Raw genomic sequence first — 12,764 nt, forward strand, 5'->3', positions numbered from 1 at the left:
TGAATAGTTTGGAAACAGAGGTGGTCAAAGTAGTCAAGAAAGCTACTCAAGTAGAAGTAGCGGCAAAAAATAAAGTCAAGTACGAGTAGAAGTACTTCTTCCATAAGCCACCTAAAACTACTTGAAGTAGAATTGACTGACTTTAAATCTACTCAAGCAAGTAAGTAGATTTGAAAACAGTCTTTTAAATTCATTCGCATGGACTGCCAAAAGCCGCAATTGAGCTGTAAGGAAGGTACAGAGAGCTTGATTTGTATTGATGCATCCCAGGAGGTATCAATTTTCGACAGAATAAGCATTCTTTCGGGCAAATTATAGTTTTGATATGAAAATGCGATACTAACCCTTTGTTTACTAGAAGATCCCGTTTTAGAGAATATCATGGCATGGCGCCCTACCCCATATTATAAGACCCAAAGTTTAGGTGAAGAGCAACACGGAGAAGTTGTATCGAATACGGTTTCAACACTGCGCGATTAGTAGGCCTATACGTTAATAACAAATATTGTGGATCGTAAAATTTATACTTAGTGTAGATTTATTTTCGGAAAATAGAGGCATTACGACACCTGCTTTTATGCTTCAAACAGAACTGAAACTAATTAGAACTGAAAGCATGATACTCGGAATTGAATGTGAAATATAATAACCATAATTTCAAAAAAGCGGAAAATATATTTCATGTCTTTTGTCCATAAAGCTTCAAAGGTGATCTGCTAAAACAGGTGTGACGTTGAAAAAAGCCGGATCTTCCAGATTAGCAGGACACACACGGGCTGCTAGATTACGATAAGATAGGTAACTGTTAGATTGCGAAACGATAGTTTCAAATGTTATGGTGGGCCATGTATTTACTGTGATGAAATATTTGATGTGGGCGACAATGCGGTGTGAGCAGAATCAAGCAATCCGGTACCCAAATAATATTCACTGATACTTCCGTGAAAACTAGTTACTCCATAACTACTGTGCGCGAAGCGCAACAAAATTTCTGGGATTTGCTTGACTTTTATGAATATTAAATGTTGGTACTCCGTGAAACCAGCCACAGGTTTTCTTTCGTATAGGGGGATTAAACTACTTCAACTTGACAATAGCAAAAAGTAAGTAAGGAGATCACAAAATATTATGAAGTAGAAGTAGAGAAAATCAGATCTACTCGAGTAAGTACCAGAAGTAGAGGAAAACTATTGAGTACTTCCAAAAAGTAGAAGTACTTCGTTACTGACCACCTCCGTATTTGGATACTGACCACCACTGTCACACCTACGTAGTTCAAAACTTGAAATGTTCTAGGCTGTGTTCTGTATAGGTTGAGGAGACTGCGGCTTCTTCAGAAAGTCACTTCCAAAAATGCATGTCTTATCAATGTAAATATTTAGAAATGGTGAAACTTGTAAAAAAATAACGTTTGTATGAACATCCAAAATTACCATAATCCGAAGAGTCATTAGTTGACTTTGAATAAGAAAAGTCTGTCACAAAACGTCTCAATGCACGAAATTGTGTGCTTCTGTGAAAAAATAACATCCAGGTACAATTTGCAGAAACCATCAGTTATCTCACTAACTCATAGCATACTGTAATCTATATGCAAAATTGTGCCTGTGAAGGTAGGCAGTATATGTGTAATCCAAAATAGAGGTGGCGCGCGAGACGGAATCTTCATTTAAACCACCATGATATAGGTGACAAAGTAAATTTGCATGTGAAGCCACAAAATCAAGGTATCGGCATCTTATCACATTCTAAATCACAGCATAGCAAGCCTCGTGGCGTTTCTGGCATTGTGAGCAGGAACATCTGAAAAGCATCAAACATCCATCTTCAATTCACGTCATTCCGTCGCGTCTTGGTACTGCGACTTCCATACGGAGGGGTCCGTCTTTCCGTAAATTTCATTAACAAACTCGAGCAAATTCAGTTTTGTGACTTCTAAATGAGCCCTCGGGCCCCATTTGATAGTATACTGTGGTGGGTCGCTGTTTGGAGTACGTGTTACTTCTAAGTACATCTGCCTCTGAAATTCAGTCATTATCAGTTTCTTAACGTCGCCAAATTCCGGATGCTTTTCACCGGGTTCGATGCCAAGCTTGCGCAAGGAATTCCAAAAAGCACCGTCTTGCAACTCGTTGCCTGACATGAATATTAGAGTCAGAATAATTGTCAGTAGTGCTCTCTTTGATTCGTCATGCCCGGGCACCAGGACCTTCTCAAGTTTATTCCTCAGTACAAATGCTTTTTTGGATCCCTCGCCAATCTCGACTATTTCAATGCCGAATGTGTCTTGTAATTTTTTGTTCGCAACATCAACAACACTTGAAAACGACGTCTTCCGCTCTTTCATTACATGCTTCATGATGTCGGGCCGTTTGGTTGGCAGCTTGCTTTGTTCTCTTACAAGCATGAGATATACCAATTCATTTGCTCTCCGTATGATCTCAGGGTCATTTTCATTGTAATTTACCGAAGCCATATGCGTTTCGTGTGTCACAATTCAACACAATTTAGTTCAATAAATGCTCCCGCTCCTTCACACCGGATAAAACTGCTAATTTGTCAACTTTCATAGATTTCAACTTGAAAATAGCGGATATAATAATATTAGTAATGCTGATCAACAATATCGAAAAAGTTGATAGGTAAATAGCAAGCATTATTTGCCATGTGCAATCGGATAAGTCTTAGAAAATGTTGGACTAACGTCGCACACAGACAATATCAAAACGGTGGACAACAAAAATTAATTTCAAGGGTTTACAAATAGACAATAAACAAAAAACTGGATCACATGAAACTGTGATACTGTTTCTGTGACAGTAATATAAGGCAATGTTACAGTGGTAACGAATTGAGAAGCACTAATGATGCTCAATTTGGTCATTGATAGCAAGAGGTAATATCTTAGTGGGCAATAGTTTACCATGTTGGTGCGAATGCATCTGCCACCGTTTCTGTATACAAGTACGGCATATATTGGATTCAATTTTGATCACAGGATATAAGTTGCACACAGTTAGTCATGTAGCGTGGAGGACACGAATGATAGACCTAGGTGCAAAGTAATTATCGCCAGAATTATGTTAAATTTGTCCACAAAATGAACATTACAATTCACTTGGAATTTTGGCGAAGACTACAAACTCACTCTGGCGAGGTTCGTGCAATTTTGAAATAGATTGTACCGGAGTAATTTAATACTCGATTTGGTGCTCAGTAGGCTGAGAGTAGGCTTCTAGTATCGCATATCACTGGACCACAGCAGAAGCTACCAAGTTATATGAATGGAAAGAGATGTGGCAAGATAGCACAAAGGGCATTGATTGTGATATGAAGAAGAACACAATGTCATAGAATTCCAACCACAAAAAAACAAGAATATGAGAACAAAATATGAGTGCTTTCGTTTTTCGAATTCAACGCAATACTAACATCATTTTACAATATACAAATAATCTACAAGCAAAACAGCGACACCACTCTTGTGTACCCCAGTTTGTGATTCCCTGGCCTGGAACAAGTCACGCAAAAATCCACTATGTACGATAGCGTCTATAACAGTGGTCCCCAACGTGGGCGATATCGCCCCCCAGGGGGTGATTTGGCGGTCTAGGGGGGCAAAAATGACGAAGGGGGCGACAGGGGGGCGAAAATAGACAAAGGGGGCGATGATGCAGAAATATAGTTACAAAAATGTGTCAAATCAGGCATCGAGCCGAAAATTTGACCTTTTTTTTTTTTAGTCAACCCGCCGGTGATGGCAATTTGTATGCCCAATTTTCGGTACACAAAATTTGGGGGGCGATGATCGGTGTTGACCTTGAAAAGGGGGCGATGGGTCGGAAAAGGTTGGGAACCACTGGTCTATAACAACAATCTGTTTCTCGCATAGCCATTGCGCGGCACTTGGGCCTGATTGGAATCGCCGGCCCGTTTGCCTGATATATCAGGTGAGCAGCGATGATTTTCCAAGTTGAAGTAATTTAATAAAAAATGAAACATAGTGTGAGCACAGGACACAGATTCCCTACAGGCACTTGGGCCTTGGCTCTTGAGATGAGATTTAGGTAACTGCAAATTGTCGAACTTGAGACTAAGAAGCTACATCAACATTAACAGCCAATGAAGGAATGAATAGCAATTGTGATGTTGCTATGAGAAAGTCTCGTTGAATTTGATACATAATGAGCGAGATATAACAAGAGGCATTACCACCTTGCAGTCTCACATTACGCACGGCGCGCTACAACTCGTTATTATTTAGGCTGCCAACAAATAAGACTGGTGACTGGTGACCAAATGCCCAAAGTCCATGAGTGGACGGCCCAGAACAACCTTTGCATAAACGCCTCGAAATCGCAATTGCTGACAGTCAATTCAAAAAATAACCTAACCGTTAATATCGCTGGTCAGCCTGTTTCCAACACAAATAATGCCAAATATCTCGGAGTTTTACTGGACTCGAACATGTCCTGGAAGAGTCATATTCAGTCCCTAGAAACTAAATTATCACCGAAGTGCGGCCTGTTATACAGCCTTGGGCGCTTCATGCCAGCATGGGTTCTCCTGATACTCTTTAAATCCTTAATCCAATCGAAGTTACATTATGGCATCCTCTGTTGGGGGGCTGCCAGTAAAACTGCACTCAGGCCACTGCAGAAACTACAGCATAAAGTGCTCCGAATCATAGCTAGGGCCCCAAAGGGGCCTGGCTGCCCATCCAATAAGTCGCTGCTGAAGAGATTCGGCGTCCTAAACATAGAAGATATGCGGAAACTAGAAATCGCCAAGTTTATGTATCAGTTTCACTGCGGTCGTTGCCCCGAATATTTCAATGACTTCTTTACCTCTGAATCAAAAGCGCACAAGTACAACACACGCGCGTCCACGTCGTCCAAATATCATATGATCGACCGAAAAGATCATCGCTCCATCAAATATGCCGGACCTGATGCGTGGAACAGTATCCCGCCGGCCATCCGACAGTCGACGAGCATGTCCACATTCAAGTCGAAATACAAGCAATTACTACTAAATAAATACAGTCCATCCTCAAGATTACCGGACCACGACTGACCTATCGATCTCGCTTCCCATGACACCAGAGTGAAATTATCACACAAAATTCTATCACACAAATCGAAGGGTACCTACTAAATGTGACATATAACAACATGAACGGTTGTATCACCAAAATGATGAAACAATGGCGTATCCGGATATTGTATCCGGATTTGGACACTGACACATGATAAAACGTATATACAACTCTGTCCATACCAAATTTTATGCGGATCTGTCGCGTAAAACATGTCCAAAACAGACAACTATGATTTATTGCAAGTATTATTTCAACCAAATACAATACGCAAGAAGACGTTCAGGAGTCGAGGCTTGTCCCAAAGCATAATCGAACCGAGTTTTAGCCAATTCTACCGTCTAGTTCGAGTCGAATTTCATCTCTACTTTTCAGAGAAATTGCACGAGTATCATCACCTGGCCAACGTCTTTCGCAAAATTACACGTATAGCTCTCGGATTAAAGACGCCGATATTTCTATCATAGACAAGTGTTCCACTTTTAACCACGTTCAGGAGTCGAAGCTTGTCCCAAAGCATAATCGAACCGAGTTTTAGCCAATTCTACCGTCTAGTTCGAGTCGAATTTCATCTCTACTTTTCAGAGAAATTGCACGAGTATCATCACCTGGCCAACGTCTTTCGCAAAATTACACGTATAGCTCTCGGATTAAAGACGCCGATATTTCTATCATAGACAAGTGTTCCACTTTTAACCACGTTCAGGAGTCGAAGCTTGTCCCAAAGCATAATCGAACCGAGTTTTAGCCAATTCTACCGTCTAGTTCGAGTCGAATTTCATCTCTACTTTTCAGAGAAATTGCACGAGTATCATCACCTGGCCAACGTCTTTCGCAAAATTACACGTATAGCTCTCGGATTAAAGACGCCGATATTTCTATCATAGACAAGTGTTCCACTTTTAACCACGTTCAGGAGTCGAAGCTTGTCCCAAAGCATATTCGAACCGAGTTTTAGCCAATTCTACCGTCTAGTTCGAGTCGAATTTCATCTCTACTTTTCAGAGAAATTGCACGAGTATCATCACCTGGCCAACGTCTTTCGCAAAATTACACGTATAGCTCTCGGATTAAAGACGCCGATATTTCTATCATAGACAAGTGTTCCACTTTTAACCACGTTCAGGAGTCGAAGCTTGTCCCAAAGCATAATCGAACCGAGTTTTAGCCAATTCTACCGTCTAGTTCGAGTCGAATTTCATCTCTACTTTTCAGAGAAATTGCACGAGTATCATCACCTGGCCAACGTCTTTCGCAAAATTACACGTATAGCTCTCGGATTAAAGACGCCGATATTTCTATCATAGACAAGTGTTCCACTTTTAACCACGTTCAGGAGTCGAAGCTTGTCCCAAAGCATAATCGAACCGAGTTTTAGCCAATTCTACCGTCTAGTTCGAGTCGAATTTCATCTCTACTTTTCAGAGAAATTGCACGAGTATCATCACCTGGCCAACGTCAACAGGTGATGATACTCGTGCCAACGGTGAACAGGTGGCCAACAGGTGATGATACTCGTGCAATTTCTCTGAAAAGTAGAGATGAAATTCGACTCGAACTAGACGGTAGAATTGGCTAAAACTCGGTTCGATTATGCTTTGGGACAAGCTTCTGTGCACTCGCAATTTGCTCTAAATCTGCCTAAATTTTCAAAAAAGAGGACAAAATCTCAAAAGAGAGGACAAAAGGGCGTCCTCCGAGGACACTTTCAAAAAATTCAAAAAAGAGGACAAATCCTCTTAAAAGAGGACGTATGGTAAGCCTAATCAACTGAGAATGTGGACGAGATTTGCTCACATTAAATTTAGTACTGCACCAAGCCCTAAACTTTAACATGAAAGGGGGTAACAGCGCTAAGCAGTATCATCCTTAATGACACGATGAAGAAAGATTCTGACGATTTAATTTAGTAGCTCTCAAATACAAGTATATTTCGTTAATCACTTTGGCCAAAAAGCTTCAAAACATCTTTTGTACAAAGCAATGTTGGGATCAAGTCACTACCTTCGAGTCACGAGTCATTTCGAGTCATTGCACATTTTGACTCGAGTCAAGTCAAGTCAATCGATTTTCGAAGGTGACTCGAGTCAAGTCAAGTCACTCGATTTTTGGAGGTGACTCGAGTCAATTCGAGTCAAGTCAAGTCAAGTCACAATTCAAGTCCAGGTGGGTTTTCGAAGTATGAGGCATGATTATGCCATTGCATTTTGCTGGCTGTCTGAAATACAGATTGAGTGGTCATCGATTCTGAACCAATGAACGAATATAGAGTTATATACACGCAAGAAGGCGCTGTATCGCTCACATATACGTAGAACTGCTAAACTACGTAACTAATTGCATAGCCTCAGTTTATAGTTACCAGCCAAAATAGATAATAGAGAAACGAATTGATAAGATGAAATATATATTCGAGCCTGCGCCAATGGTTGATGACTATATAAACTATATTCGAATTCAATTTCAATTAACCAACACGTTTGGTTAGGGTAGGAACAGAAAGCAGAAATACACATTTCACAATCAAATTACTCTACTATACTAGTTTACGACTTCGTAAGCTATAAGCTTCGATCACTTCGTTTGCGGTCAATTTATTTGGGAAAGAACAGTGGAGGCACAGTGAATCGCGCGATCATTGGATGATTAGTTGCTCTCACGGGTTACACGAGCGTTTCGCGCGTAACCCGACCCTATGCAAGATACAATGATTTTTATCGACACCGATTACTTGATGACTTGAAATTGACTCGTGAATTTTGCTCCGACTCACGAGTCAATCCACATTTTTGATACGCCGAGTCAAGTCAAGTCATTTTAGCAAAGTGACTCGAGTCAAGTCAAGTCATACGAAAAAGGTGACTCGAGTCATCCCAACACTGGTACAAAGTTGTACAATACAGTGCCTTTTCGATTTCGACGCACAGTGAGCTGCAGGATACAATACCTAGTTCAAAACATTTGTGGAAAATAACCCAAGCTATCAGTATAAGTATCAGTTTATTAATATTTTCATCATTTCAAAACACCACGAAACTTCGATACAATGAAAAGATAGGTAGGTGTCGAAACGACTTGGAGTAGCTAGCGTGACGGGGGATGATTTAGCGGGTCATTGGCAATCCAAAAGTACGCCAAATTCATTTTACATGAAATTAGATGAACCACTGCATTCATGGAAACATAATCGGAGGATATTTCGCGATGAGCGCAACGAAAAACGATGTGATTTGACAGATTTTGTCGAATGTTGGTTTGCAATGAGAACTCAGGGGTATATATAACTATTGCTCTACGATATAATCATATGTCCTTACTACACCATCTACTGCAGGGGTTCTCAACCCGCGGCCCGCGGGCCGCATGCGGCCCGCAGACGTTTATTTTGCGGCCCGCGACATCTTTCATTACGGAAGCAATTACTATACTGGCACAGAATTGTTACATATTAATTTAGCTACTTAGCTTTCTTATCACACTGTCTGTTTCGTTTGATTACTCATTCTTCGATGTGTTCTGGTTTCTTGATATAGGCCTATGCTGAATTTTAGATTGTTATTGTTTTGAATCGATATTCGGCTGCACTCTGCTTCAAGAGAATCCCGCTGCGTTGAACACTTTTAAAATGTGTTTCACACATCGTGAATGGTTTGAGCAGAAACAAGTACTAGTAACGAGAACGTCGAAAGCTGGGTTTGTAACTCTGCGTCGAGCAATGAATTTGCTTTCCCAGATATAAATGGTAAATCGATGAGTCATATTTGGCAAAAGAACAGGTGTCGTACCGAAGCCTCGAAGCTTGAAATGATACTAGCCTACGCATGTTCCTTCTGGAGTTTCACATGTCGCCTGATCTTAGAAAAAACGAAGCTAGCTTGGTGGAAGCCCAGCAATCCATATGTCGGGCATTGTTAAAATTGGCAGCGACGTTACAGACGCATCTTTCAAAATTGCTTAGAATATCGCTAAACCCAAGAAATCTGCTAGAGAGGGTGTGATTTCAATAAGACTTCAACATACTGTGCGAATATTCGCTGTTTCCAGAACTTAGCAGCGAGGCCAACATAACCTGACAAATTTCGAAGCTACAGTTGTCTGATTCAACCGTGACAAGAAGAGTAACAGCAATGCAAGTCGATCTTTTATCGCATTTTCTGAACCATGTTGCCGCGTAGACTACTTTAGCCTAGCATTGGACGAATCCACCGACTCCACAGACATGGCATAGCTAATTATCTGGGTGCATTTAATCAGAGTAGACATATTTGCAGAGGAAAAACAACAAATTTACCAAGCTGACTCATCATCATCATTATCGGTGCAGGGCTCCATCAGTCATGGAAGGAATGGAGAAGGGTTGAATGGTTTGCTCAGAAATGACCCCGAACAACAGACTTCTTCTCATATCACTGAGAGCTGAAATTCATGATAATGGCCTCTGTAACGAAGGTGTGGCCGTTATTTCATACTTGCTCCATGTCCACTCACGCATTGAAACGGAGTTCAGTTCTCTGTTGGGAGGGTTTTGGGTGCATATACCTACTTAGAAACGAATGCAATGCAGGCTCCATATGGGGATTTACTTGCGCCGCTGTAAGATACATATTCTCACCAAAAAAAAAACAGCTAATGTAAACTTACGAACGCTGTCCATTAATGCTTTAGAAAGCATGAAAATGTACTAAATGCCAGTATACGACTGGTAAATATAGGCTATAGTAGGCTAGCCTGAATTTAATAGTAGCCCACAAATACATGATAATAATATTCTGCGGCCCGCAGCGTATTTATTTGTAAAAATGCGGCCCGTTGTACAAGGGAAGTTGAGAACCCCTGATCTACTGCAAGGCCAATTTTCTTCAACGCCCCCTGAGCGTTTCCGCCACCTTCAAAATCAAAACCGCACCCTGGGGGCGCTGGAGACACGGTTAAGAACCACTGCCATAGTGTCAGCAGATTTTTTAATTATCGGGTAGCCTAAACATAAACACCCATGCTGTACAGAATTGAATCTTACTCCATTCTTGTGTGCTGCCTGCGGTTGCGGAACCAGGCACCAGCTTTTCGGCGGCAAAAGTCACTCCAATGCGGAATGAGTATTAGCCTACGAGAAGTGCGATCGCCAGCGATAGAACGTCGGACAAAGATCGCGCTGGATGACCCAGTCCATGCAATCTGAGTCCCGCGGTACAAATGTGACCGGCAGAGTGAAATATTGCGAACATAAGTCGCAATCGAGGGGTGTATTGAGCCGATAAAAATATTATTAAAATGATCCCCGACGATGATTCCAGCATTCCCACCTATAAACGTCGGAGGTTTACCTAGGCTCCTCCTCGCCATCTCATCCGCGCCGAAGCGATGTATTATTTTAAAAAGCCTAGAAGTGGGCCGTGCTACAAGTCGGCAGCTATACGGAATAAAAAAGAAGAAACGCCGAGTCAAGTCAAGCCAAGTCATTTTTGCAAAGTGACTCGAGTCAAGTCAAGTCATACGAAAAAAGGTGACTCGAGTCATCCCAACACTGCTATTTCGTGACCTCCTATCTGCTATGTCAAAAGATATCGAATCGCCCAAACTTACTAAACTAAAAGACGTACACGATTTTAAATGGGTATTTCTTTTTACTGGTTAATATTTTTCCCTGCGGGATGGCATTTGTCTTGTGGGGTTCAGATCGCTGGGACAGGAACATTCGGCGCCATCCATTTAGGAACCTACGGACATTAAACATTGTATAAGTTTTCGGTCAGCACAATAGTAGCCCTTTTCGGTCAAGGTCTGCTCGCTGATGATCGTTCTGGCACACTTCTCGATCTCGGGAGTCGCATGTTACACGGCCTATAACTTCATATAACTTCCGCGTCGTGGCGCGGTAATGGCTTACGCCTAAGTGCTCATTTCTATAGATCATGCATATTTTTTGTTGGGGAAGGGTACCTAATAACCAAGGTATTTGGGTACATTAAATCGCCATACTGCAAAATTCATAAGTGCAAATTTTTCGAAATCGGGTATAGTGTAACCTTAGGAGGGCGCACGAGATCAATTAGCACATTATGGACTCAAGGCACTCAATAATCGCGGCATTGGCATAGAAATCAATACGGGGATGTTCGCCAACTTCGCATCAGCCATAAAACTACCTTGACGCAACTGGAAGGTATGCTATTTCCGAACGTTTCAGTCAAAATGCGGATCGCTTTTAAAACAAAACGAATTATTTTCTCATGAACATATTGTAAACGGTTGCCACAGACCCACTTCGCTATTTTGACGACAACGTGACTCAACACGAGCACGCCCATTGTCCTACGACTGTAAATACTCGCTTTGAAAGGCCTATTGTGCGACACGATTCACACCGATTCAAGTCAAACAGCCAAAAATGTCGAATGTTTGCAGAACTTCAATAACATCCATCGTTAAAACCAACAACTATAATCTCTGAGGCTCGTTTGACATTTACAACTTTTCCCCCGTCGTTCAACAGCCAGAATCGACGCATATGACATCAATACGTTGAGTGTTCCCATTGCATATGTCAAAAGGAACGATTCACTTAGGTGGGAGTATATTGCCTCCTCCTTTCCAGGTCTGTCAATAAACAGAAGCACTTATAAATACACAAGATATGATCAGAAATAAGTAGGCCTATACTTTGTCGTGATTACACTATGGATCGATTTTGATGTTTGAAAGTTCACCAGTGTACTAAATTTGCTTTAAAAATTGACCTGTCCATTAGCTGAGAATGACTGTTCGAGTTAGACTTTCGCGGTGAAACGGCAAATGAAGCGCTCACTCTGTATGGTAATATGACAATTTTTTTATGATATTTTAAAACTTACATATTCGACGGACTTAGCGACACCGAAGTATTTGCACTAGAATCGATCAGGAGAGGATTTTGACAAATGACTGCCTTCAAATCCTAAAATTTACAAAACATAAAATTTATTGTAGGTAAATCAAGAATATTCAATTGTCCGTTCGGTTTATTAGCAATTTTTATCAGTTTAATACACCAGAAAAAATTGCGATACAATGAAAAGATATGAAGGTGCCATCATGAATCTTTCAGCACCGCAAACATAAACAATCAATGTGTCCTCTTATAGATTGTAATTTGCTAGCTGTTAGCTCAAATGCCTCTTGCCAACATAAGAGTTGGAGGATAACCACAGACCCTTCAATTCAGTCAATAATTACACAACACAGGATAGCCAGAAATAGTAACCGGTCACGGAGTTGTGCTTTTCCAGAGTGTACAAGTGGGTTTGTATACCTCCACTCAAGTGGTTACATTTTAGAATACTCCCACATCCCTATTGAACAGTTTTTAGTTATACAAATCTACATTCTCTTTACACGTCGGTTTTGAGAGGTAGAAAGTAGTTTTGAGATAACTTTTCACCAGATTTATGTCTGAAAGCGTCATAAGAACCACGTGAAATAGCCATCACAATAAATGCCGAGTGAAGATTGCGCCTATATGTATTATCACCAGTTATTTTGTGTTTATCGCGAAGATGCATCTTGCTATTTTACAAGTAGCCAACTCCAACAACTAGCCAATTTTTGGAGAAGACTCGAGTCAAGTCAAACGAAAAAGTTGACTCGAGTCTGATTCGAGTCAAGTAATGACTCGAGTGATTCCAACACT

The 12,764-nt window shown here is 41.1% G+C and overlaps 2 protein-coding genes across 3 annotated transcripts in view; both read right to left on the reverse strand.

The window, feature by feature from the left end:
* Positions 1 to 1,290: 1,290 nt before the first annotated feature.
* LOC145447224 (non-structural maintenance of chromosomes element 3 homolog) lies at positions 1,291 to 2,590 on the reverse strand. Its single transcript, XM_080325639.1, has one exon. It carries the CDS (start codon positions 2,474 to 2,476, stop codon positions 1,838 to 1,840), a length of 639 nt encoding a protein of 212 aa, XP_080181765.1. The 5' UTR covers positions 2,477 to 2,590; the 3' UTR covers positions 1,291 to 1,837.
* An 8,728-nt stretch (positions 2,591 to 11,318) lies between these two features.
* The window catches only part of LOC145447207 (magnesium transporter MRS2 homolog, mitochondrial-like), a 167,256-nt gene continuing 165,810 nt past the window's right edge, over positions 11,319 to 12,764 (reverse strand). The window contains exon 13 of one of the 2 annotated variants that reach the window (XR_013917493.1): positions 11,319 to 11,569. Coding sequence is in view for 1 of the 2 variants with exons in the window: in XM_080325624.1 (XP_080181750.1) it covers positions 11,657 to 11,695 (39 nt within the window). In the remaining variant the exon portion in view is untranslated. Of the gene's footprint in view, positions 11,696 to 12,764 lie in introns of both variants that reach the window. The other variant, XM_080325624.1, reaches the window with a different exon arrangement.

The sequence above is a fragment of the Botryllus schlosseri genome, chromosome 9 (assembly GCF_051294905.1).
Source record: "Botryllus schlosseri isolate E-star chromosome 9, Bs_hap1, whole genome shotgun sequence".
Lineage (NCBI taxonomy): Eukaryota > Metazoa > Chordata > Ascidiacea > Stolidobranchia > Styelidae > Botryllus > Botryllus schlosseri.